Consider the following 27,690-nt stretch of genomic DNA (forward strand, 5'->3'; position numbering starts at 1 on the left):
ATAGCCTTTTACGCACTGTGTACGTACAGTATTTTCACAGGACAAAGAAACAGGGTGTGGAAGGAATGCTACAGTTGACCCTCCTCTCTTTCCATCCTTTGTCTTCAACCTTCTCCACCAATCTCAAGACTATACTGCAGGACAGTTCTTTCACGGTGTTTATCTGGCTTTCTGACACAGCACAGGGTAGTTACTCAGTTCAGCTGAAGAATGGAAACTTTAAACTATTTCTTCTTGCTAGCACGAGCTGCTGGCTTTCTCTTTTATTACATTTAAAATGGATCCATCTTCGCTACAGTAGAAAGCAGATTTTTTAAACATTACTTCAGATGTTTTCTTTAGACTGGTGTTAACATAAAGCAAATGTCTCTTGAAACTCTGAACTAATCTGTTAAGATAAACAGGCTTCACTTACGATATTCCCATACTGAAATCATGGGCTTGTGGTCTGCAACTTCTTAAAGACTCAATTCATACTTGCTAAAATGTCTACTTAGGAAACACACACACACACACACACACACCAAGATAGCTTTGCCATGGAAACCACAAAGACACATCTGGTTCAGCACCTACCACAAATAATGCCCATCTTCTTAGGGCAGATCCTATGTATACACAAGGAAAGCCCAGAAAATTAAACGATATCAATACTTCAAAATTCCTTTTTTCCATTGTAGTTCAAGATGTGTAAGTCTTAATCATTGTTACTTGCTATATTTGCATATGCTTGTTTTTGTCCTGAATGGGATTTCAGACTTGGGTGTCACGCATAAAAAGAGAAAATAAAGGGAAAGAAGAAGGCACATTAAAGTTTCAGATAACAACTCTGGATTCTGCATATAAATCTGAGGCAGTCTGGTTTCTAGAAGAAGACACCCTGACATTATTTAAGAATCTCAGGCTGGGCGCAGTGGCTTACACCTGTAATCCTAGCACTTTGGGAGGCTGAGGTGGGCGGATCACCTGAGGTCAGGAGTTCGAGACCAGCCTGGCCAACATAGCAAAACCCCATCTCTACTAAAAATACACAAATTAGTCTGGCGTGGTGGCACATGCCGATAGTCCCAGCTACTCAGAAGGCTGAGGCAGGAGAATTGCTTGATCCTGGGAGGTGGAGGTTGCAGTGAGCCGAGATTGCACCACTGTACTCCAGCCTAGGCAACAGAGCAAGATTCTGTCGCAAAATAAAATAAAATAAAATAAAATAAAATAAAATAAAATAAAATAAAAGTTCTCAAGCCTGCTATAAGTGAAAGTCTTGTACTACAGAAAAATATAGGTGAGGTCAGGAGGCCCCATGGAAGGGAATGGGGTCTCTCTGGGAGGGGGAGGCAAGAACAGGAAGTCCTACTAAGTTCTTGATTAGTCATGGCTAATCAAGAACATTCCAGATCTGGAGGTCCAGGTTTTGTTAGTAGGTACTTTGAAATTGTCAGAAGTTTCGTATGATAAAGGCTTTATCTTCTTCGCTGGGCTATAAATTCCATGAAGACAGGGACAATTTCTAATTTGTTTATCATTATATTCCTAGCATTGAGCACAATGCTTGGAACATGGTAGATGCTTAATAAATACTGGATGAGCAAATGAAGAGGAGGCCTAATAGACAGTCTATATTTGTGTGATACTTTGGATCTGATCATCCTTCAGCTGGGATCACAGGTGTGAAGCATATGACTGTTCCAAGCGATAAAGTTATAACCACATGCCACTCTATGATTTATTTTTGGAAACTATGATTTTGATCCACTGCTTCTTCAATCTAGGAGGTCATGGTTTATGAAGACTGATGTTCCAGACACCAAAGTCTTAAATATAAAAAACACTCAGCATATTTCTATATTTACCTATTCTGTATGACTGAAGTGAGGCCTTCCACACTGAGAGGTTCATGAGCAATAGCTGTACCTCTAAACTCCAAACTTTAGCTAACTTCAACCTCTATGAAATCCTACTTCCATATCTATTCTAATAGCCCTAAGCTATTTGTGTAGCTGTTTATTTGACCAAGAAATACACAGGTCCTACTTTGGGCAACAGCTATGGTATACACTGCAGAGACGCAATGAGGTATAGAATTCAGAGATTCATTTCCATATGAAAGAGTAGCTACCGGCTCCAGGTGTTGACTACTAAGCAAAAATTGTTTGTTTACTGCCACCTGAAATTTTCCATTTTTTAAAAAACTATAAAAAGTAGCTGCCAACATTTTCATCATTTATGCCATTTACCCACAACTCGAATTCCTATTTAGTATTTATCCTCTACTCTAAATAGAGAGGTAGTTTTCTGATAAATTCTACATTCCATGAAAAAAAAAAAAAAGCTGTCATGGCTAATTTTAGAGACCAACAGAAACAGTAGAAAAAGGAAACACTTCCAGATGTAGATCAGCTTCTTCCTGATGAAGCTACAAAGGGCCAAACAGTAAATATTTTTGGTTTTCTAGGCCATCCAGTCTCTGTTGCAACTACTCACTCTGCCACTGTAGCATTAAAGCAGCCACAGATAATAAGTAAAGAAATGGGTGTTGCTGTGTTTCTATAAAACTTTATTTACAAAAATATGCACAAGGCAGGAACTAACCTGCAAGCAGTAGCTTGTCAACCCCTGGACTAGATAAACAAAATGCTCTTACCTGTAGGAAATAACGACAGATTCACTTACTTTGCTCTTTTGGCCATTTCATTTCCATCCCATCTGGGGCTGTACGGATAATTTTTTTGGGCCTGGGAGTAAAGCTGTCCACTGTTGGTAAAGTGATAGACGGACTGAAATGTGAGAGTTGGCTGGTCTCGAGGGAAAAACAGAGGCAGGTCAACTGCGAAGACAGAAGAAAGAAAAAGAAAGAGCATAAACACATCTTAAGATTTTTTTTTTTTGACTAAATCCAAATGTTAGGTACGAAACTCTATTTGAACCACAAATACTGCTTGCAGTTTGGATGAAAGGTGTGGTGTATAGAGAGGGACCAAGAAATACAAAGTGACTTCTCCATCTTCGAGGAGTTTATAATCTAGAGAGGCAAATCACAAGTGGGTGAAAATGTCACCAATAGAAGGCATGATGTGTAGGTGCTGTAACAATGCTTTGAAATGGTCACAGAAGCTTAGGGAAGGATGCTTGGGTGCCTGCAACCATCTGACATTCCTCTCTAGCACTTCCCGGGATCAATATTCCATAGCAGAGTTCTCTTTCTATCTGTTTTAAGTGTCTATTATAGCATAAACTCTTCAAGGGTTGGGCAATATCTTCCACATCTATAATTTGATGGAGGAAGTGGGACAGAGGCTGTTTTTCAAGAATGCATTTGGAGAAGCGGTAAAGAGTGCAGGTGATAATCTTTCTACTTTATAGGATATGGCAACCAGACTACCAGGAAAAATGAAGTTATCACTCTACTTCCAATCAAGCAGTGAATTTTGATACTCAGCAGTTTCAGTTTTTTCCATATGCATTACCACATATATTTATATCTCCTAAATCAGTGGGAGTTCCTTAATGGAACGCATAAGGGACTACTCTGAGCACTAAATATGTCTGCTGTGATAGTACAGGCTAATTCCAATCCTTGCTGTTAACATGTGTTATATGCTTTATCTTTCATTTTGGGGTTCTTTAACTCAATTTTTAAAAGTAAACTGACTTGTTATTAGTTGAGGCAAATCATCATTAAAAACACAGACTGTTTCAATAACACATTTTTAAAGATATATAACGTATATGTGTATGAATGTTATCCACTTCTGGGACAAAAAATAGGAACAGCATAAAAATAATAAGAAAAACAAGTATAGAATTTTCTAGATTTACAGGGTATCTTTATACACGTTATCTGATTTGTTACTTAGAACTCCATGACAGAGACATTATCTTCAACATTTGCATTTAACAGGTGAGCAAACCAGAGACTCTAAGAGGTATATTAACTTGCTCATGTCACAGTCAGGCAGGGGCAAGACTCAAATCTAGTCCCATGATTCAAACATTCGGCTCCTACTATGCCCCACATTGCCTTCTCTTACTCCAGAGGACACTGGCATAACCTGCTTACGACTCATTCACTATGTCACAATTTAGGAAGCTAAAGTTGTCATTGTGAAGTATGTATAAGGTTCATCTTTTTAGCTACATGAGGAAGATATATTTAAAAATACATACCAGATAATTAGGCCAGGCACAGTGGCTCACACCTGTAATCCCAGCACTTTGGGAGGTGGAGGTGGGTGGATTACCTGAGGTCAGGAGTTCAAGACCAGCCTGGCCAACATGGTGAAACCTCATCTCTACTAAAAATACAAAAATTAGCCGGGTGTGGTGGCAAGCACCTATAATCCCAGCTACTCAGGAGGCTGAGGCAGAAGAATCGCTTGAATCCGGGAGGCGGATGCTGCAGTGAGCTGTGATCGCGCCACTGCACTCCAGCCTGGGCAACAGAGTGAGACTCCGTCTTAAAAATAAATAAATAAATAAATAAATAAATAAATAAATAAATAAATAATAAAAATACATGCTAGATAATTATACATCTATCACTATTCTAGTCTGGGGTGACATTCAACTTGGACTAGGTACTCTCAGCACTCAATATGATTTCTTGAAGGAAAACTTAGGTCCGCAGCAGACTTTTAAGGAGAAGCCAAAAAACTCCCGAGAATCAAAAAACCATACAGTTGGGAGGGCCTCTTAGACTCGGAGTGCACTTGACTCTGATGATGACTGACTCAGTGCTGCAGGGGGTTTCTACAGATGAATCACACGACAGTCAGAGAAAAGGGCACGATTTTGAATGTCCACTCTTTAGTCACATTTTTCAAGTACCACAATAGGGCAGTCTGAATACATGTCTGTTGGTGCCAAAGCAGAGAGTTCATAGTATAGAGGAACAATACGAAAGACTGATTAAAATCAATAATTCAATTCAGAAATCGCTTTTGAGTCCCTGCATATTGCAAAGCATGATCTGTAACGTTTTCAGTCACTCTGCACAAATATTGCTTTCTAAAATTAACTTTGTATCTTTTCTCATTACTACTTCCATTTCTTCTGATTAATATTTATTTATTTATTTATTTATTTTTGAGACAGGGTCTCGCTCTGTCGCCCAGGTTGGATGGAGTGTGATGGCACGATCTCAGCTCACTGCAACCTCTGCCTCCTGGGTTCAGGCAATTCTCGTGCCTCAGTCTCCCAAGTAGCAGGGATTACAGGCGCCTGCCACCACGTTTGGCTAATTTTTTATATTTTTAGTAGAGATCAAATTTCACCATGTTGGTCAGGCTGGTCTCGAACTCCTGACCTCAGATGATCCACCCACCTTGGCCTCCCAAAGTGCTGGGATTACAGGCGTGAACCACCGTGCCTCTTCTGATTAATTTTTTAAAAAGGCCTATTCATGGCTGGGCGCGGTGGCTCACTCCTGTAATCCCAGTACTTTGGGAGGCTGAGGCAGGCAGATCACCTGAGGTGAGGAGTTCGAGACCAGCCCGGCCAACATGGTGAAACCCCGTCTCTACTAAAAATACAAAAAATTAGCTGGGCATAGTGGTGCGTACCTGTAATCCCAGCTACTCAGAAGGCTGAGACAGGAGAATCTCTTGAACTCTGGAGAGAGACGTTGCAGTTAGCCAAGATAGCGCCACTGGACTGTGGCTTGAGCAACAAGAGAAAAACTCCGTCTCAAAAAAAAAAAAGCCTATTCACATATACTTTGACTTCAGTTGTTTTATACTATGTACACTTTTGCAAATATAAAACAAGGTTGAGATTAACCTCCAAAGCAATCTTTACCAGCAGAAAAGTACCATGAGAGCTTCCCTACAAGAAAGCAACAATTTTAAACAGTAGAACTCAATTGCAATAATTTATAAATTTAAAGCAAATACAGTCATCACTCAGTATCCAAAGCAATGCAGATAATACCACAGGCTATGTGATTTTCAAGCTGCTGGCTTTTTCGGGTTTTGGAATGCCTTCTATTTTCGTTCTTATTATTTTGTTTTGTATAAAATGAGTTGCTGGTATTAATATTTTAATATGCTAAAAAATGATTTTTTCCCACCTATTTTGGAACCATCTTCTTTGACTCCCTAAATGCCCAGTTAGCATCAGAAATAATTCAAAATGTGAAGGAAATGTATCTACCTGGGCAAGTGAGTTGTTCTGATTTTTAAAAAACAGCAGCAAGGTAATGTTGATATCCACCACAGTCCCCAAAAAGCATTGATTACATGATTATTTCTCCATGGAGATTTGTCTAACAAAGTGTAATTGAAGCCAATATTAAAATTTGAATACTTTCTCAGTGCACACAGTAAATATATTATTAGGGGAGCAGGAACAGTCAGAGTACTTCAGAGATAAAACTGGTAATTCACATATGAGAAAATAAAATTTTAAAAATACAGTATCTTGCTCAACTTAACTAAGCTGTATCCTGTCTATATCAGTCAATGGTCAATAAAACGATGGCTTATTTTAAAATGTTCTATGCATAAGAATGAGTTAATAACTAAAATATTTATGAGAAATACTTCACATTTTTCTGACAAGAATGATTTGAATGGTACAACTTAGTCAAGATTAAAAAAATTAGGCCGGGCGCGGTGGCTCACGCCTGTAATCCCAGCACTTTGGGAGGCCGAGGCGGGCGGATCACGAGGTCAGGAGATCGAGACCATCCTGGCTAACACGGTGAAACCCCGTCTCTACTAAAAAATACAAAAAATTAGCCGGGCATGGTGGCGGGTGCCTGTAGTCCCAGCTACTCGGGAGGCTGAGGCAGGAGAATGGCGGGAACCCGGGAGGCGGAGCTTGCAGTGAGCCGAGATCTCGCCACTGCACTCCAGCCTGGGCGACAGAGCGAGACTCCGTCTCAAAAAAAAAAAAAAAAAAAAAAAAAAAAAAAAAAAAAATTAAAACTTGCTTTCCTTATCCCCAAATGTTTCTGTCACTTAACTTTTGCCTATAGGTTAACTCATGATTTTCTGATGCATAGTAAAATAATTACTTTAGGACTTCCAACAGCTAACTTGCTCTGAAGGAACCGCCCAGATTCCAAGGATTTGGGGCTCATAGTGTCAGCTATATCAAAATTGAACACTTTAACCATTTGCTTTCTTTCTTTCTTTTTTTTTTGAGATGGAGTCTCACTCTGTTGCCCAGGCTGGAGGGCAGTGGTGCGATCTCGGCTCACTGCAACCTCCACCTCCCAGGTTCAGGTGGTTCTCTTGCCTCAGCCTCTCAAGTAGCTAGGATTACAGATGCCTGCCATCATGCCCAGCTAATTTTTTGTATTTTTAGTAGAGATGGGGTTTCACCATGTTGGTCAGGCTGGTCTTGAACTCCTGACCTTGTGACTTGCCCGCCTCAGCCTCCCAAAGTGCTGGGATTACAGGCATGAGCCACCATGCCTGGCCAGCCATTTACTTTCTTAGAACCTACTGGGTCAGGTTTGATTCTTAGAGCAGAATCATCCCATTTGATTCAGTTACTTAGTGTCAGTATTATTTTGACAACTGCTTCCTATTTCCTTCTTCCCATATACAGAGACTAAATCTTGGTTGGCTCTTCATCCACAGAGGGGATGGTCTGCACTTGTTTAGTAGAATTTCAGTAACCATTTCTTTCTTCTCTTTTTAAAAATTTTTTATTTTTTATTTTTAGAGATGAGGGTCTTGCCATGTTGTCCAGGCTGGTCTCAAACTGCTGGCCTCAGGTGATCCTCCCTCTTTGGCCTACCAAAGTGTTGGTATTACAGGCATGAGCCACTACACTCAGTCTCAATAACTATTTCTGAAGCATTCTTCAAGAACTTGCTGAAACAAGTCACACCAAATGCTTCTTAATTCTGCACAAACCAGGCAGTTCACAGGATGCATTCACAAGGCTCTGAAGCCCTGGGGGAAGGGAGGAAGAATTAAGCTCTGCACTGGTTGCCTCACTCTGGACAGTCATTGCAGTGATGGGTTCTGCGGGTTGCAGTCCCAGAGCTTGTGGTGCTCTCCAGACAACAGCCAACCATGCAGCTTTAGGGGAAAGCCGAATGCACTGATAAACTATGCTGCCTCTCTGTGAACTCTGGTGAGGTTCAAGTAGTGGCTGCATTTCTACCTTCCCAAGCAAACATGCTTATCTGCCCCTAAATGCTCATCTTTTCACTAGAAGACAACTCTAGTAAGGTGGTATCTCAATTCATAAGACTTTCTAGAAATTTCTCACTTCTCCAAACACCTCAACAATGGAAAAATGAATAGCCAAAAGAAATGCCGTACCATGCATCTGATTCCCAGGATAGCCTATCAGACACTCAACATTTCAGGCATAGTTCAACAAGTTTGATTATATGATTTCTCCAGAAAAAAAAAAGTATCTAATGGCAAAATGAGGACCAGGAACATTAACGGCAAGTAGTCACAATTTGTACTCTAGCACAGAGGAAGAATAGAATAAAACAAGCAGGGTTAGGAGAGCTGAAAGAATCCCAGTCTGGCCATTCAGTGTAGGAACAAAAAGCTCCGTACATCCCAGCTGTCACTTAAGCTATCACCATACAGTAAGTGATATTCACTCCCAATCTTGGCAGTGGTGGCAGACAGCTGTGGTTGAGTACCTAACAGCCATTCTCCATCCTTCTTTCTTATGGACAGAGCCTTCCTCTCACCCCAGAGTCTGACAGTGCTGGATATCACTCAGCCTTCAATAAACCAAGACATGGAAATGTGACTCAGTCCTGCCAATAGCCCCTGAAGGGAAGTGGGCTATGGGTCTTTTGAGAAATATTTTCCTCTCTGATTAAACATACGTGTAAGGAGAAGCCCCCATCTCATTCTTGCCTTAGAGCTGATCATGTGAGGTCTCGAGGCTTGGAGTTGAGGCCCCATCTTGTGACCATGAGGGAAAGTCAGCCTGTCATCATTGTGTGGCTGGATTCATCATCCCTGAACTACCCAGCTCTGGATTTCTTGTTATGTGAGACAATCTTTACTATTAAACCTCTTATAATAGGGTCTTCTGATACGTGCAGTCAAAGGCATCTAAGGAAACGTTATTTTCTGAAGCTTCTGTTCAAGAAGGCAAGATAACTGTATAATCTATTTACATATAATTGTATAATCTATTTCAGAAATATTTCCACCAAGCATGGTTAAGAAAGCATTCAAGGCATATAAACAGGAAAATTTTAGTTGTCTGGAAAGTTCAGTTTTGCGGGACAGTTCGATCCTTGAAAATGCCCAACAAATGAGGGGTTAACCATAATTGCTTCCCTGGGAGTCACATCATCAAATATTTTCACCATTATTCACAAGTTGGCCATTATTTCATTTCTTCAAACCTTCCAAACTATATATTTCTGCGCTTTCCCCCATATCTCGGGACGGCAGGGAAGATACTCATAGACGCGCTTTGTGGTGGTTATGGTTATATTCCCATTTCCAGTCCTCTCAGGATGCTCCAGTTCCTCCAAGCCTCGTTAGGAAACGTTTTAACCCCTTGTTGAATTGCTGTAAAGTCACTCTCCAGTGAGGATTCCATTTGAGGCTGATTCTTCCTGAGAGCAATCTGTATACTTTTCATTCCCAGGCTATCCCCACAATGCGGGAAGACTGCCATATATTTACCGACCAACAACGATCTTACTACCTACACACTAAACCTTTGAGACATGTGGATTCCAACCACTGGAAAATTAACACTACATATCCAAAATACTCACCTACAAGAAATATAAAAGTAACATTTTCCAATTCAGAAGTATCTATTTAAGGTATCTCCATTTATTATCACTACCTTTCTTTTAAGTGACAAGAAAGACTAAATGTTAACCAGATTTTGTTACATGTGTTCTACTTTTCACTGGTTTAAGCTGGTTATGATATGATCATGTAAACAAATTATCTTTGTTTTGTTTTTTTTTTTGGAGACGGAGTTTCACTCTTGTTGCCCAGGCTGGAGTGCAGTGGTGCGATCTCGGCTCACTGCAACCTCCACCTCCCAGATTCAAGTGATTCTCCTGCCTCAGCCTCCCGAGTAGCTAGGATTACAGGCATCCACCACCACGCCTGGCTAATTTTTTGTATTTTAAGTAGAGACTGGGTTTCACCATGTTGCCCAGGCTGGTCTCGAACTCCTGACCTCAGGTGATCCATCCACCTCGGCCTCCCAAAGTGCTGGGATTATAGATGTGAACCACTATGCCCGGCTTATCTTTGAAGTTTCAACATTATTAAACTGAAGCTTGAAGTTTCTTAGATTTTGCCACATATGCTAAAAAATCCTATTATGGAAAGAGACAGCATGGTATGCCCTTGAGGTCAGATAAAGTGAGTTCAAATATTGGCTACACCATTAATTAGTGATGATATCATAGGCAAAATTTTTCACCTCTTTGAATCCTGATTTTCTCATCTGTAAAATGAGGATAATAATTTCTATCTTATAGTGTTTGTTGAAAGAACTAAATAAAAACCAAACAGGTACTCAGTATGTGTTCATTTCTTTTCCCTACCACCCTTCTTTAAGTGGTTTTTTCTTCTGTCTAACTTTATACACTGTTCTGTATATGTGAAATTTCTGATAACTGTAGCATACGTTTCAGGTTCTTAAATTTTAACTATTTTGATGAAAATCTTTCTAAACTTCATGTCTCAGTAAATATGATATACTGAAAATAAATTAGCCTTTTTTGGATGACAGAGAACACATTAACAAGTTATACACGATGGCCCAAGTGTTAAGGAAGATTTAGCTTTTACTTTTCACAAATGCCTCCTACCTAAGAGCCTGCATTCCCTAAACCTCATTTCTGAAAATGCACCTCAAGTGATTTTAATTCGCCTCCCCAGGTAGGAATCACTGCAGAGAACCATGAAGTCCTTAAGCGCAGGGGCTGTGAGTTAGTTATTTTAGTATTTCTAGCACTTAGTACAGCGCATGACACATGAGAAACACTCAGTAAAGGCTCATATAAAGCACATGCAAATTAAAACCTCAATGAACTTCCACTTCATGCCCATTTGATTGACAAACATTTTAAAACTGGAAAATACCCAAGTGTTGTCAGGCTGTGGAACATTGGGAATTCCCATTCCCTGATGATGATGATGATGATATAAATTGCTAAAACCTTGCACAGTAAAAGTAAAGGTGTATGTACTCCACGACACAGCAATTCCACTCCTAAGAAACTACCACATGTGTGTAAAAAGATCGCAGGAGAAGGCCTAAAGTAGCCCCACTTGTGATAACAAAAACTGGAAACATCTTAAATGTCCATCAACAGGAGACCGGATAAATACATTGTGCCTATTCTTTCACAGGAATACCTTACAGCAGTTTAAATGAATGAGCTAGGGCTACATGTGTTAACCTAGATGAATCTCAAGGACCAAATGTTCAGTGAAAAAAGCAAGCTGCAGATGAACACTGTTCAGTATATACTTACAAGGATCAAAAACGTGCACACATTACATACTATTTAGGAATGTCTATGTAATTAAAGTATAAAAACATGCATAGGAAAGATATACACCAAATTAAGGGTAGTGGTTACCTCTGTGGGTGGGGAAAAGGGAATGAGTGAAGGATGGGGGTGCATTTTGGAGGGGCACTCAGGGGGCTTCAACTGAATTGACAGTGTGCTATTTTCCTTTCCTCTCCTTTCCTTTCTCCTTTCCTTTCTGCTATTCCTTTCTCCTTTCCTTTCCTTTCTTTTTTTCTTTTTTGAGACAGAGTCTCTCTGTCACACGGGGTGGAGTGTGGTAGCGTGATCTCGGCTCACTGCAACCTCCACCTTCCAGCTTCAAGCCATTCTCCTGCCTCAAACTCCCAAGTAGCTGGGACTACAGGTGTGTGCCACCATGCCCAGCTAATTTTTGTATTTTTTTGTAGAGATGGGGTTTCACCATGTTAGCCAGGCTGGTCTTGAACTTCTGACCTCAGGTGATCTGCCCGCCTTGGCCTCCCAAAGTGTTGGGATTACAGGCATGAGCCTCTGTGCCCGGCCTGACAATGTGCTATTTCTTTTTAAAAAAACTCAGAAGCAATTACAGCAAATTATGAAGATTTGATTAAGGTGGGTACATGGGTATTTGTTTTCATAGTCTTTATACACATGTGTATGGCTTAAATATTTATAATTTTAAAAAGTTTAAAAAAGTAAGACATTAATATTCACAGATGCAGAAATCAGTATGATTCCATTTATATTAAGTTCAAAAATAGAAAAAATAAATGATATATTTTTATGGATATATACTAGGTGGTAAAGCTATTGAGAAAATCAAGGGGGCAGTTAACATAAAATTCAGGGTAGTGCTTCCTTCTGGGAGAGACACCCACAGGACGTCTATGATACTGGCACTATTCTATTTCTTAAGTTGAGTACTGTTTATGAATCTTTAAAGTGTGTGGATATGTTTTACATAATCGTGTGTGTGTGTGCGCGCGTGTGTATAAACAGATAAATATTACTTTAAAAATGGGGGTATTTGTTAAAAAAACTAAGAGGGTCAGGAAAACTGAATAGTCTTCAGAAAAAAAAAAAAAACAACAACAACCCACAGTGGGTAGAGTGCCAGGAAGAATGAGGGTGTCCATGCCCTTGAGCTCATGGTCTGGAAAAGGAGACCTGGCAAGGTCAAGAAGCAACTTCAGTTGAGCATGCTAAGACAATGGCAGAGGCACACACACGGTGTCACGCAGGGAGAAGGGCAGTCGCCTGAGGTTACCGCTCTGCAGAAGAGATGGACTTTGAGTTGGTTCTAGATGGTTACAAGTTGAATCAGAATTGGAGACAGGAATATCTCATAGAAAGGAAAAGACTCAATAAACCATTTGATATTTGTAAACATAATTCTCCACTTTTAATTTTGCTCCTTTGGTATCTCATATTCGATGTAGAAAAGCCATAATCTATCCCAGCATTTTGGGAGGCTGAGGTGGGTGGATCGCCTGAGGTCAGGAGTTTGAGACCAGCCTGACGAACATGGTAAAACCCTGTCTGTACTAAAAATACAAAAATTAGCCTGGCTTGGTGGTGGGTGCCTGAAATCCTAGCTACTCGGGAGGCTGAGGCACGAGAATTGCTTGAACCGGGGTGGGGGAGGTTGCAATGAGGTGAGATCACGCCATTGCACTCCAGCCTGGGTGACAGAGCAAGACTGTCTCAAAAAAAAAAAAAAAAAAAAAAAAAGAAAAGCCACAACCTGTCCTATATTACCAATGTTTCCCACTACTCTCCTGCCCTTTGTATCTGTGAAGAGAAATAGGTGACACAAAGATGAAGGAAGCAGACGCTGGTGTCAGGAAGCTCACAGGTCAAGTCCTTCTCCCTGTCTGGAGGGCGCCCCTTGCTTTTCTGGGTTTATCTGGTTTTACTCTCATCAAAGTTCAGATGATCAGAAATACCTCTTTTCTAGAACTCTGCATCCTTCCAACCTGTGCTCCCAAGCAGGCTCACTCAGGGTGAGTCCTCATGAGGACAAAAGCATACCAGTGGCTGAGGCTGGGATGAAGGGGTCCCCAAAGTAGGAACCCCTCCTGTCCCAAGTGCTTCTCTGTCCCTCTGCTTCATCCACTCCCTCATCCATCACACACTGAGTGAGCAGATTCTCTGTTCCAGGCTGCCTGCTGGAACTGAGGGTCCACATTTCCTGGAGAGGGGCCGGGTGTGAACTCTGCACCTCCTGCCTGCTATGCCATCTGGGTTCTGTGCCCTCTGGATATACCACCTACTTGGATCCTGGCCCCTTTGCTGCTCTGACATTCTCATTTCCTCGGGCCTGGCTCTGTGTTCATTCCCTTCAACCTGCTATTGCTTCCAACTCTGTGATGCAGTCCAAGCCCCGCCTTCTTCCAGGAAGCCTTCCTTGCATGCTCCATTGCTCAGTGATTTCTCCAGCCTCCATGTCCATATAATCCACTTCTCAGGGGGATTGTTGACAATTTCAGTGTACTTATCTTTATGTTAGATCCCTACATGTTTGCCACTGGGTTAGACACACGGTAGGTAGTGGATGCATATTTAGTGACTAACTGGCATTGATTAGTGAGGAAATGGGGACTGCACTAGACATGTACAAAGAAACATGCTTTTATGAGATGCAGAAAGAAATTGAGCAAGAGAGAACACCATAAATAGCATTTAGTACTGTTTTAACTTCTATTTTTAAAAGAATTGAGTCACAATAAATAAACTCCTGGCCTGGGAGGATTAAAAAAGAAATCTGGTTAAATTAAGGAAGAGTTTGATTAAAAGAATCCTTAAATAAATTACAATATATTCAAATGCAAAATCCTTAGCATTTAAAAATTGGGCAAAGTCTTTAAAAAGTCATAAGCTTTTAATTTCAAAGAATTCATAGACAATGTACCAAATGTAAATGATTAGAAGAAAAAGGACAAATGAGGTGTCTGTGGTTAAAGTAAAGGGTCAGTTTAAATTCCTGTCTTGAAAAATTAGAACAAAGCAGTTAGATACAAATTTGGGAATATTGTGACTACCCCAATGCGAAGTATGACTAATGTGGCTTTAGGAAGAAAAAAAAAAGTTCCTCAAATGAATCTAACTTTTTTCCCTAAAGGATCTAGTTATGACCTTTACATTCTAGAGAAAACAACATGTATCCAAACTGACAAACATTCCCTGAGCACATACCATGGCCGGCTCTAGGGAAACCCAGCTGAGTAAGGCCAACTCCTCCCCACAGTGTCAGAATGTCCTCAACTCACTGTTCTCAGGAAAGGAGACGAGGACGAAAGTTATAACAGAGGTGTCAACCACCATGCAGTATGGGTGCAAAGATACTCCATTGAAGGGCTTCTAGGAGGCTTATTAGATGAGATTGCTTTGAGCGGGGCCTTGAAAAACAACTAGGATTTGGACAGGCAGTGGCAGTGGGAGGACTATGACTGGGAAGGGAGGGAGAGAAGCAAGAGAATCCAGGCAGAGGGAAAAGTATTACGCAGTCACCGTAGAGGCCCAGCGAGGGAATGCGGGGGATCTGGGTAGACGGAATACAGGCTGGAGGACAGAAGCTGGAGCAGAGAGGCTCTGGATAAAGATTGCAAACTGTGGAGTGCTCTGAACACATAGTGAAGGACTGTGAACGTCTTTCTATGAGCAGCATTACCCTTGAACATTTCTAGGGAAAAAAGCTCACACCACTCATTCCAGTGTGGCAGACACTTTCCTATAATGCCCCCAGCATGGCACAATCCTCTAGAATGGAGAATGCTTTGGAAAGTATCACGTACAAATCAAAAATAAGGCCAGGCGCGGTGGCTCACGCCTGTAATCCCAACACTTTGGGAGGCCGAGATGGGTGGATCACGAGGTCAGGAGTTCGAGACCACCCTGGCCAACATGGTGAAACCCCGTTTCTAATAAAAATACAAAAATTAGCTGGGCGTGGTGGTGCCTGCCTGTAATCCCAGCTACTCAGGATGCTGAGGCAGGAGAATTGCTTGAACCCAGGAGGCAGAGGTTGCAGTGAGCCGAGATTGTACCGCTGCACTCCAGCCTGGGTGACAGAATGAGACTCTGTCTCCAAAAAAAAAAAAAAAAAAAAAAAAAAAGTTATTATTCATTAGTAGAAGGGGGTGACTATTTACTTTCAGTATAGGAACCAATTCCTCTCTAAAAAACATCTCTTAAGACTTATCAGCCGGTGTGGTGGCTCATGCCTGTAATCCTAGCACTTTGGGAGCCTAGGCGGGAGGATCGCTTGAGCCCAGGAGTTTGAGATAAGCCTGGGCAACATAGCAAGATCCCGTTTCCATTAAAAAAAAAAAAGACTTATTTGCACGTCTCTTACGTTCAAGGGAGATGCTGAGTGGAAGGCTTGATAATGGACTTACTATGTGAAAAATCCAGAGAGTCAGGCCTGAAGTTTGGGATTGGATGTAAGGCTGGCACAGGACACAGTTTAAATCAAATATCTGGCAGAAGGATTACATGTTTCCTCATAAGACTTGGTTAGAAGCACTGGTCACCATGTCATTCCCCCATGCAGAAACCTTCATTAACCTATTTTTATTTCTACATTATCCTTTCCAAGCAGTTTCCATGCTGGACTTATACTGTGCAGGGATATTACAATTATAGGACAATGTCTGACCCACTAGAATGTGTGGAATGGGGATATTTTCCCCAGAAATGCTAAAAAATCAGCCACTCAGTCTGCGAGATGGGTGGGGAACAGCTTATCTGGGTGAAGCCGAGTGTTGAGTGAGGAAGGCATGTGTACTCGAGGTGGGCAAGCTTTGGCAGGTGAACTGACCTCTGTGCTCCTCTTTTCCCATTCCCAAGACTGGAAAAAACTTTAAGCTCAGGGTTGGAAATGAAGCAGGTAAAGCACGCCATAGAGTCTTGCACATAGAAAAGTGCTCAATAAATACAGGCTGCAACCTAAAGGAACTAAGGATGGGAGGGATGGCATACTGGGAAGAAAACGGTGTTTGGAATTTGACAGATCTGGGCTTGATTCCTCCTTTGCCAGTTGCTACCTGACCTCAGGCAACTGACTATACTCTCTAAGTCTAGGTTTTCTCATCTTTAAAATGGGATAATACCTACCTTGCAAGGCTCCTGGATGGTTTACATGGTATAATGAATATATGTGCAGAATACATGGCACATAGCAGGTCTTCATAAATGATACCTATTATTACTCACTTTTCTCTTAGAAGCAATTAAAACAGACAAACAAACCTGAGTCTATATTTCTTTTCCTAGCCTGATTTCCAGCTGAGAAAATACAAACCAAGCTTTCAAAACAACTTTCAAAACAAGTTGAAAACTAAGCTTTCAACTTAGTTTTGTCCATCTATTTATTTGAGGTAAATCCAGAGTCCTTTGGAACTCTTCATTTTTAATTCTACAATCTTCTTCCAGCAAATAAAAAATCATAGCTCTAGAGAATCTACGGTCAAATGGGGTCCTGCAGCCAAACCGGACCACAGATCAGAAAAAGATCTGAACAGAGAGGAAGCCTGATGAAACCTCGGTCAGACAGTTTTTCCTTTGTGCTTTGATCATGCGATATTCTCCCCATTCTCATAGGTGCTTTCTTTAAGATAAAGGCTCTTTCTTTTTTTGCTAACCAATTTATTTGTGAGTGTTTTTTTTTTTTAAAGATCCGCAATATAATCAATCTTTGTATATTTAGGATTACCTCTTTGGCCTGTGAATTGTCCAGCTTTTTGTTTTGTTTTGTTGCTATTGTTTTCTGACTAGCTCCTTGGTCATTACTTCTTCTATGAGCATGGGTGGGACAGGCAGCAGGGGAATGGAAATTAATGTTCCTCTTTGATAGCAATTCTGATTAGAAATTTCATTTGAGATAAAGGTATGATTGTTGCCTAAAATACTGTTTTTAAATTGTCATATTATTCTGAAATTTAACTAACTCAAAGAGAATAAACTGTGCAAACATAAGGTGATCATGTTGAGGCAAGCCCTTGACTTGAGTGAGTTGCCTGACTTGTACATCCAAATTTAAAGGAATAAGATACTTTTCAATCAAAGGTATTGAATCATTGTTAATCCTAAGAAAAGCATGCATATTCACAGTCAGTAAACGATTTCTGACAGCTGTGCTTTCCAGATAACTGGGGTTTGTTTTTGAAAGCTCTAAAACTTTTATTTTTCATTGTTTTTGATAAAAATCTCTATAAAATGGACCTTACATTTACTTCTCCCCTATCCCTTTCTAAATGACTCAAAGTCAAATTTAAGAATATCAATACTGATAGTGGGCCATACAATTGTGACACCAAGGCCTAATCAGACATGCCAGTCCCTAAGCTAAGTGTGGCCTATATCTGTAGTTTCCTGGTTCCCTCCACACCTACCTCCTGGGCCCAGGCTATTAGGTTACTCTTCTTGTACTCTTACAACGTTAGTGTATCTATGTACCACAGATCTTCTCTGGGTAGTTAAACTGCAAGGGACTTGAAACAAACTAACAAGTAAACAAACAAACAAAACACAGAATGTTCCAAGGGACTTGGGAACCAGCCACCAAGTTTACTAGAAGGCGAGAGCCAGGCCTGAGGGTGAAATACAGAGAAGTGGTGACCCTCTTGAGTTACTTCCTCTGGCTATCTTTTGACAAGTGTACTTACAGGGTGTACTGTAGCTAGGTGAGACACTTACTTAAAAATCTCTGAGTCTTGTCATAACAGAGGATATACTTGCTAAAGCACAGTTCAAAAAGGAGCCCAAGAAATCAACTCTCCATTTTACAAATGAGATTATGCTATAGAGTGGTGAACTGCCTCAACTGCTTCAGCAGCCGCAGAGAGAAGCCCAGGGTCTTGATTCCAAGCCCAGTGAGGTACATACACACTACAAGGCCACTGTATTTAACAGTACATCTCCCTGCAGGAACACAGTAACTGCCACTACAATAGCTGTACGACTTTGGGTTACTGATTCATCTATGCTTGAAAGATCTCTTACTACAGATAATAGTTAGGCATGGGGTTTTTTGTTTTGTTTTCATTCTAATAAATACTTTCTTTCCTTTTTTTTGGGACGAAGTCTCGCTCTGCTGCCCGGGCTGGAATGTAGTGGTGTGATCTTGGCTCACTGCAACCTCTGCCTCCTGGGTTCAGTGATTCTCCTGCCTCAGCCTCCCGAGTAGCTGACATTATAGGTGCCCACCACCATGCCCAGCTAATTTTTTGTATTTTTAGTAGAGATGGGGTTTCACCATGTTGGCGAGGCTGGTCTTGAACTCCTGACCTCGTGATTCGCCCACCTCGGCCTCCCAAAGTACTGGGATTACAGGCATGAGCCACCGTGCCCGGCTATAAATACTTTCTTAATGTTAAGAAAAAGGAGGAAAATCAGCATTTATTGAATACCTACAATGTGCTGGATGCTTTCTGCCATATGATTCCCCCTCGTCCCTTTCTACTAGGAGTAAGCCTGGCTTTGGGCAAGCCAGAGAACTTGAAGCTATGAGGAGATGGGGCCAGGATTCGACCCTGCCTGCTGTGTCTGGAGCCCATGCTGTATCTACAAGTGCTATAAATGTGATTTACTGCTTGTTTCTGACATTGTGGAAAGAGCTTCTGCTTGGGCATTTTGGCTGATCTACCATTTCAGCCAGGGGTTGCTATAGGCAAGCACATCTCTGGCTGTTGATCAAGAAAGCACAAAAGTCTGAGAGATTGATAAACACAGTCGTTTTGGACCAGAGGAGGAGTATGATGTCTGTCTTTCAGACCAAGTTAAGCTCAAGGGCATGATGAGCTCAGACTTTTAAGAATTTTTATTTTTGATGTTTCCATGTCCTTGTTTTCTTCCTTTTGGTTGGGAAAACATCTTACGGTTATATCTACGGGGTTTTAATGGCATCTGACACTGCTGCTCACTTCTGTTCTTCTCCCATGGTTTCCATAACACTGTATTGATCTGCTACTTTTCTTCCTTTTAAATTTTTTACTGCCTCTTTTTCTCCATCTGCTTAACATGCCCTCACTCCCAAAGCTCAGCTGAGGGACCTGTTAAGCCTGAAGGCTTGGCACTTCAGCACTTCCTTTTCAGAAAGTCTCATCTGTCAGTAACCTTTGAAGACTTCAAAATCTCCATATCCTTCCCTGACTGCTCACCTCTGCTCCAGTCTGATAATTTCAGAGGCCTGGAGGATGTCCTCATATAAACTTTACAGGTCAAATGTGTATTGTCTCATTTGTGTCTTTAAGATGGGCATACCATCCCATTCACAGACAAGAACGCTGAAACTCAGCAACACAAAGTAGCTTGTTTAGAATTAGTTAGGTGACAGAGCGGGCCTTGAATTCAAGTCTTCAGATGTTAAATCCAGTGGCTCTGATGCCAGTAGAATGTTCTGGTACTAACTGGAGAAGAATTATACTACATGTCCGAAATAAAAGTTACAACCTGCTCCCCATTCACCATCAGATTGGGTCTAATATTCTGCCAAATGCAAAACCTCTGAGTCACTTTGAGTACTCTTCATTCTGCTGCTTCCATCTCTGGAAAGGCTCCCATTCTGAAGAGGACAGGACAATATCCTGCTGGGAGGAGACTGGTGGGGCTCGGGGGGGTCACATTTACTTCCACCATGGATAAACAGAATGGGAATGTATATTTTTAAAAGTATTGACCTATTTCATACAGCAAAATATACTTTTGGTTAATCCTAAATACCAATCATATCACACCAATTCAGTAAGCTTTGTCTACCTCCAAGAATTGTCCTTCTATCTGTCCTACACGTGGAGGCCAGTTTAATTACCTTAATTGTGCCCCTTGTCCTCCTCCATAGGGACTAGCCCAGGTCTCCTGGATAAAAATACAATCCTTGAATGCCGGTGGGGGCAGCCCAGGGGAGGCCTAGGTAGCCTTTCCTTCTAAGGTGTGGTATAGCCCATCAAGCTCAGGTTAAAAGACTAGGGATTGAATAAAGAAGTTGAAGTTCATATACACAGAGCATTTAAGGACAGATGAAAAAAATCAGATTGGAAATAAAAGAGAAAGGAAAGTTCCAAAGGGCTTTAAAATAAAGTACCTTAACCCTGGCCACACTGCAGCAGAGCCTGATGTGGACTCAACAGCTAACCCCTTCTCATTCAGCCTGCCTGCTACTCTCACAGTAAAACAGCTGCTCTCACTGCCCCCCCGCCTTACTCATGATCCCTCACCAACACTCTGTGATGGAAATCCCTTTGTTTCTGGAGGCCAAATGGCTCATTCTAGATTAATTATTATTGGTTCCATGGAAAAACAGGTTTGGTTCATTACACGTTCAACTTGCTAAGTCACTGCTTGACCTTAGCTCAGAAAAACCTTAGCTCATAGAAGAGAAATCTGCAAAGTAGTGCCTGAGTAGGCACCAGCACAGACCAGGAGGAGGGATGTGTGAACCCCAGGTCTAGAGGAATATTTTACTAAGGAGTGTCATATTTTTATATGCACACACATCTGTATCTAACTATATCTGTGTATGTGTGTATGTATTTGGTTTAAAGAGCAGAGCAGTTTAAGACTTGTACGAAAAGAGAGTTGTTTGTCTGAAACTCAAAGAAGGTGACCATGAGTATTCTTGACCATGGGACTCTAGACCACTGAGAGTTAGAGCAACTTTTAGCATGTTAAAGAATGACCTGTGGGATTTTTAAATACTTAAAAATCAGTTATGAGGCTGGGCACAGTGGCTCACACCTGTAATCCCAGCACTTTGGGAGGCTAAAGCAGGAGGACTGCTTGAGCCCAGGGAATTTGAGACTAGCCTGGGCAACATGGCAAGATCCCATCTCTACAAAAAATAAAAAAAAAAGTCCTGAGTGTGGTGGCCTGTGCCTGTAGTCCCAGCTACTTGAGAGGCTGAGATGGGAGGACTGCTTGAGCCCAGGAGGTCAAGGCTGCAGTGAGCTGTGTTCAAACCATTGCATTCTAGCCTGGGCAACAGATCAAGACTCCGTCTCAAAAAAAAAATTAGTTATGATTTGATATGAGACTAGGACCAAATGCGTTCTTATAAGTCAAATAAGAAAAGGTATGTGAGTTTTTACATTTACTTAAAAAGCCTCTGCCGGGCGTGGTGGCTCATGCCTGTAATCCCAGCACTTTGGAAGAGGCCAAGGTAGGCAGATCACCTGAGGTTAGGAGCTTCAGATCAGCCTAACCAACATGGAGAAACCCCATCTCTACTAAAAATACAAAATTAGCCAGGCGTGGTGGCGCATGCCTGTAAATCCCAGCTACTCGGGAGGCTGAGGCAGGAGAATCGCTTGAATCCAGGAGGCAGAGGTAGCGGTGAGCTGAGATCATGCCATTGCACTCCAGCCTGGGTAACAAGAGTGAAACTCCATCTCAAAAAAAAAAAAAAAAAAAAGCCTTTGAGCTGCCCTGTCTGCACTAACCCTTATGATAAGGGGTAAGGAGTTTGAATACAGAAGTTGGGGATTTCGAGATGAAGCAAAAATGAACTCTACCTCAGAGGGCTCATCATTTGGGAAAGTCAGTAAACAAAATAATCCCAATATAGTATCAGAAATGCTAAAACAGGAGGCTGCACGAAAGGCTGCTGGGATTTGGAAGGACTGACTGGCTCCTACTCAGGCTTTATTTTGCTTCATACTGTGCCATTTTTATTTAGGAGATAATCAAAGTGGAGATAACAAAAAGCAGCTTGCAAGATGGATGGCCCTGCTTTGCTGATGTGCATCGCTGCTGAACTGCCTGGAGGTTTCCGGCTGACGAAACCTCAGGTCCAAGGGTAACTCTAGGCTTCACCTCCCAAGCCGCCTATTCACCTGGTGGTGGCAGAGAAAGCAAAAGGCAAACTCCTCAGTGGCTCCAAGGGGCCACTCAGGCAGCAGAACCTCTTCGCTCAGAGGAAGCCGAACTCTATACCAAGGAATTCCAACCTCTCTTCCACCGGCTCCTTCTCATCATGCTGAAGGTTCTCTCATCCTGTAAAGCAGCCTCTTGACTATCATCCCTACTAGCTATCGCCCATTTACTCTTCTTTTAATTCCCCAAATTCTCAAAAGAGGACGGGCTCACCTTCACTGTGAATGAATTCTGTGGCCCATTCACACCTGGCTTCCACCTACTCTAAGGCATGAGTGTTTCTTTTTCTACACCATCAATGGGCACCATCATTACTGAAGCAAATGCTTTTCATGCTCCTCTCCCTTGTCACCTGCGCCTCCCCAGATCCGGTCCTCTGCTGCCTTCATGGTGCCCTCTCTCCTGGTTCTCATCTCACCCCTCTGCTGCTGATTGGTCTCCATCACGAATCTTCAGCCCATCGCCAGCCGCTGGCCTTTCCCAGATCTGTTTTCAGTCCCCTCATATCACAGATTCATCCTGTGGGAATTCTACCAGCTCTGTGGCTTCTACTGCCACCACTTTAGTCTCACAATTTTGGCTACTTACTGAATATCTCCATCTGCTTATCACATAAACACCTCAAACTCAATATATTCAAACTCACTCACTTTCCTCCAGATTCTGGTACTCTTAAAATTTCCACTCTTTCCTTAGCTACCCTAGCTAGGAGTTATACAGTAATCTGCAATTCCTCCCTCTCCCTCACCTCCAAAATCTGAGTGTTCACCAAGTCCTTTTGATTCTACTCTGAAGTATTTCTAGAATCTCTCCTTTCCTCTTCCTCCCTATTCCCACTGTTTCAGTACCTCATATTATCTTTCCTGAACCAGTTTCCCAAGTGGTTTATCAAACCCCAGCTTCTTCCACTTGAATTCATCCTCCCCTCTGCCATTGGACTTACAGTATAATAGAGAAAATGCCACATCCCTGTTCAAAATACTCCCAAAGCTTTCCATCAGTAATAGGATATATTTTGAACAATGTATATAAAAGGGTCTTTATAACTAGGTGCATTTCTTTCCTGTCTCATCTCCTCATTACTTCCTTAACTCACTTATCCTAAAAATCAGATTTTATGAATTATTCCCAATATTTGGAATGGATTGCATCAGCCCACGAATACACTGTTCTCTCTGCCTTGGACATCCTTTCCTCTTTATCTACCTACCAGATTTCTAATTGCACTTCAAGACTGAGCTCTAGGACATATGTGTAAAACCCCTCTGAGGGGGTTTCTACACATGTATTATGGCATTTTCCATGCAGTGTTTGCATGCCTGTCTCCCTTACCTGAGTACAAACTCCTTAGTGTAGCTATCCATTTCTGTGACCACATGGCTTAACCTAGGGGTTGGTCCATAGTAGATACTCAAATGTTTGCTGAGTTGACTTGAAGGTACACAAGGCTTTTCTCCTTAACAATAGGACCAGACTTTAACCTCTGCATGCCCGAACGCTCTTGGTAATAGTGCTACAGACATAGCAGGTGAGGAACAAAACAGTCAGCTGGTTACGGAGGCAACCGCGAAGCACCAGAAGTGGTTAAAAGCAGCTGTGAAAGGGCAGGCATGGGGCGGGGTACTCTTGCTTTTCATTATACATCTTTGTGAAGTATTTGCTTTTGCAACCATGTCCATGTTTCTTTGGCAAATATAATAAATAAAATCCTTTGTTGGTTATGAATAATCTATTGATGTGTCTGCAAACTACAAGGGACCACTTTCCATATATTTAAAAGGACAGATTATGGGCCGGGAACAGTGGCTCACGTCTGTAATCCCAGCACTTTGGGAGGATGAGGCTGGAGGATCACTTGAGGTCAGGAGTTTGAGACCAGCCTGGCCAACATGGTGAAGCCTGTCTGCACTAAAAATACAAAAATTAGCTAGGTGTGGTGGCGGGCACCTGTAGTCCCAGCTACTCGGGAAGCTGAGGCAGGAGAATCGCTTGAACCCAGGAGGCAGAGGTTGCAGTGAGCCGAGATGGCCCCACTGCACTCCAGCCTGGGTGACAGAGCCAGACTCTGTCTAAAAATAAATGAATAAATGGACAGGTTACGTTCTGAGGGCTTAACTCCAAACAGGCTAGGTCATCAGTGTGTGTCAGTGACGAGGGAGATATCCAAGCATGAGGCTGCACGGGGAGGGTCACTAGGCCAGCAGAGCCCTGCGCCTCAGAACAAAGCAATGGCCCTGCACAGAGAACATGGGCTCGCTCTGCCGTCTGCTAATGTGTAAAGATAATGCTCATCATCTGTATGTGTGTTTTGTGCAGAGTTTACTAAAAATATGAGAATACTGTAGGAAAACATGATTTTATTCCTTCTAACCCCTAACATACGTAAAGAGTGAAGGAGATGAAGCCTTTGCAAGCTATTTCTGCCAGCTTATGAAAACTAGAATTTTAATATTTTAGGCTGAAGATTTTCATATATACAAACACATATATGTACATGTATTTGGTTAAAGGAAGTGGGCCTTAGTGCTGGGGCATCCAAGTGTAGAAAGGGTGAGGCTGAGATTTCTATTGAGGACAATTTAGTACTTGGGTTGTGAGCCAAACACGAAGAAGGTGGGCACAGTGATGTGCACCAGCAGGCTGAATGGGCACGTTACCCAGCATGGATCACAGGTCGATTCTTTCAAAGGCCAGAGATGAAGATAAATCAGTCTTTGCTAAAAACATCCCACGGCTGCGCGTTACAAAAGCATATTTTGCTTCAGTATGTAATTTCCTCACTACTTAACTATAAAAGTGTATCAGAATTGAATTCTAGGGCTTTTTCTAAATGAGAGCTGAGTCACAGGTATCTCGGTGCTGTGTCTGCAGACTAAAGTGGATGACTCACATCTGTAAAATTCTGAGAGAAAGTACCAACCGACCCCTTGCTTAGTCATCTTTTGCATGGATGCTGGGTTCATGAGCTCTGTAAACTATAATGAGCGATCTAGCCTTTTACCATCTCTTTATTCTTTTCTAAACAGTACAAATTACATCTCTAAAAATAACTTCATCTACGCAAGTGAGTCACTTCAACCTAACAAGTTTCCACAAGTTACTCAGCTAAATTGTACTATTTACTGTGAAGGTACAAATCTTGTTGTCATATTAGTCCCATTTTTTTCTTTTTTTTTTTTTGAGATAAATATTTGGTAGACTTGGAAAAGGGAGGAGGTTTCAGCAAATGTTTTAAAAAACATATGATTTACTCCTAACGTCTCACATGGGCAGGGGTTGTGATGGGGCTGGAGGAAGGAATTCTTTGAAAACTATTTCTAACAGTGCATGAAAATCAGAATTTTAATATTTCAGGCTGTAGCTTAAGCAAAGACTCTGCAATTTTCTTTGTGTGAGCCCATGCGTAAGCTGTCCTCTCTGCGGGATGTTTATTGGCTGTTGGAAGAGATATATCAATAATTCTATTTGCTTTAAAATCCTGATCTGTGAAATTATGACATTTTTGACGAGAGACCCAGCCACGCTAATAAATGCATATGTATTAAATACTAATCTTTGCTCTTCCAGGAGCTGATCACTCACCACGCCCTGAATTCTCTAGACACACAACTAAGCTTTGGTACTCCACCCGTTTACTGTGTAGCTTTCCAACCCCGAGGCCTGCCTGCTGGTCTTTAGCTTGCCTTTCCGGGCCTGGCATTGTCAGCTCTCAGCAGCCCCACCCCAGGCCTGTCCCAGTTAGGCAATAGGTACAATGGAGGCAAGAGCAGGTGACCTGCATGAGGCTTATACCTTCATAACCTGGGCAGCAATACTGAAATATCAAAGCACTGTTAATCCACACTCTAGCTTCAGTCAAAGTGGACTAGAAGGATTTCTCATTCATGTTTGGCCAGGAATGAAATTACTAATACCAACAGGCCTAGAAAGTTTCCACTGCTGTTTCAGCTTCTCCTTTAAGACATCAGATCCGTTGGCTTCATCCAAATGGCCATGTGAACAACCTTTCCCTGTGCATGGGGGTGCTTTAGAAGAGGAAAATGAAATCACTGGTCCATCTGAAAATTCCCCAGGAAATGGACTGCAAAGCCTACTTCCTGACTCCAACGAAGGCAGAGGCTGAGTCATCTAATCCCTCCCGACTAGTATTCACTTGACTTGCACCAAGTAGGTCAGCTGGAGTCGTCTGAATTCTGCTCTCTGTCCTCGTAAGCAGCCACCCCCTGCAGTGGAGCTACTGGAGCATGCTGGGTCTGGTCTCTTCTGCGAGGTCTTCACTCAGCCTCAGCCCACAAAGTTGATGTTACATAACCTCTCCTAAGTTTCTCTTTTCTCATTTGCAAAATGGGAAGAGTCACACCATTTACCTCTCAGGGCTGTGATGATGAAAAGGGACACTGTAAATGCAAGTGCTATACAGACTTCAAGGTGCTCTGACCACTCCGCTCTCCCATTTCAGCAAGTGGTTACTGAGCTCTTGTCTAGTGCCTAACACCGGGCCAGGCGCTGTGCATAACAAAGAGTTAAAACATGGTTTAGAAGCCTGGGCAACATGGCAAAACCCTGTCTCTACTAAAAACACAAAAAATTAGCTGGGCATGGTGGGTGCACCTGTAGTCCCAGCTACTGGCATAGGGGGTTGAGGTGGGAGGATTGCCTGAGTCTAGGAGGTTAAGGCTGCAGTGAGCCAAGATCGCACCACTGCATTCTGGTCCTGACAACAGAATGAGATTCTGTCTCAAAAAACAAAACAAAACATGGTTTAGATTTAGTCCTGGACCTCAGTAAGCAAATTAAGCAGAATAATGAAGCAAATACATATGACAATTAAGGAACCATTCAAGATAACAGATCTCATAATTACGTTATTTGGATCAAGTGTTATTCAGGTGGGAGTGCTCGGTTAGAGAGTGAAGCTGAAGACAGCTTTTAAGAAATGGTGCAAGAAAGATGAGGAGGTCAAGGAGAGAAAGCAAGAAGGGTCAACAAAGAGGCCAAGGCTGAGTGGGAGAGAAAGCCGGATGGGGAAGCTGAGCCTGTCTACTGGGGAAGGCCGCCAGATAAAGGTGGTGTCTTGAAATGATTAATGTGGTGGCAAGGCCCAAGAGCCACAGACAAACCAGCTGGCCAGTGAGCTAGTCGTGGAGGTGACAGGTTATAAGCAAGGGTGAAGGCACGGGAGTGGCAAACACAGGAATGAGTAACACCTTGCATTTCTATAGCACATGATGCCTTCCCCTTTGCTTTCATGTGATTTAATCCTCACAAACCTCCGTGAGCTAGGCAGGGTAAGTGTCAATCCCATTTCACAGACGAGGAAGCTGAATCTCGGAGCCACTGCGTGGTGAGGCTGAGAA

General features: G+C 42.1%; 1 protein-coding gene across 14 annotated transcripts in view; it reads right to left on the minus strand.

Annotated features, from left to right (window-relative positions):
• Positions 1-27,690, minus strand: part of BABAM2 (BRISC and BRCA1 A complex member 2) — a 452,513-nt gene that overhangs the window by 37,490 nt on the left and 387,333 nt on the right. For 13 of the 14 annotated variants that reach the window (XR_002004718.3, XR_008676775.2, XM_055377654.2 and 10 more), the window contains one exon: positions 2,671-2,824. Coding sequence is in view for 12 of the 14 variants with exons in the window: in XM_055377654.2 (XP_055233629.1) it covers positions 2,671-2,824 (154 nt within the window). In the remaining 2 variants the exon portion in view is untranslated. Of the gene's footprint in view, positions 1-2,670; positions 2,825-27,690 lie in introns of those variants that run through there. The other variant, XM_063695991.1, reaches the window with a different exon arrangement.

The sequence above is a fragment of the Gorilla gorilla genome, chromosome 12, assembly GCF_029281585.2.
Source record: "Gorilla gorilla gorilla isolate KB3781 chromosome 12, NHGRI_mGorGor1-v2.1_pri, whole genome shotgun sequence".
Classification (NCBI taxonomy): Eukaryota; Metazoa; Chordata; class Mammalia; order Primates; family Hominidae; genus Gorilla; species Gorilla gorilla.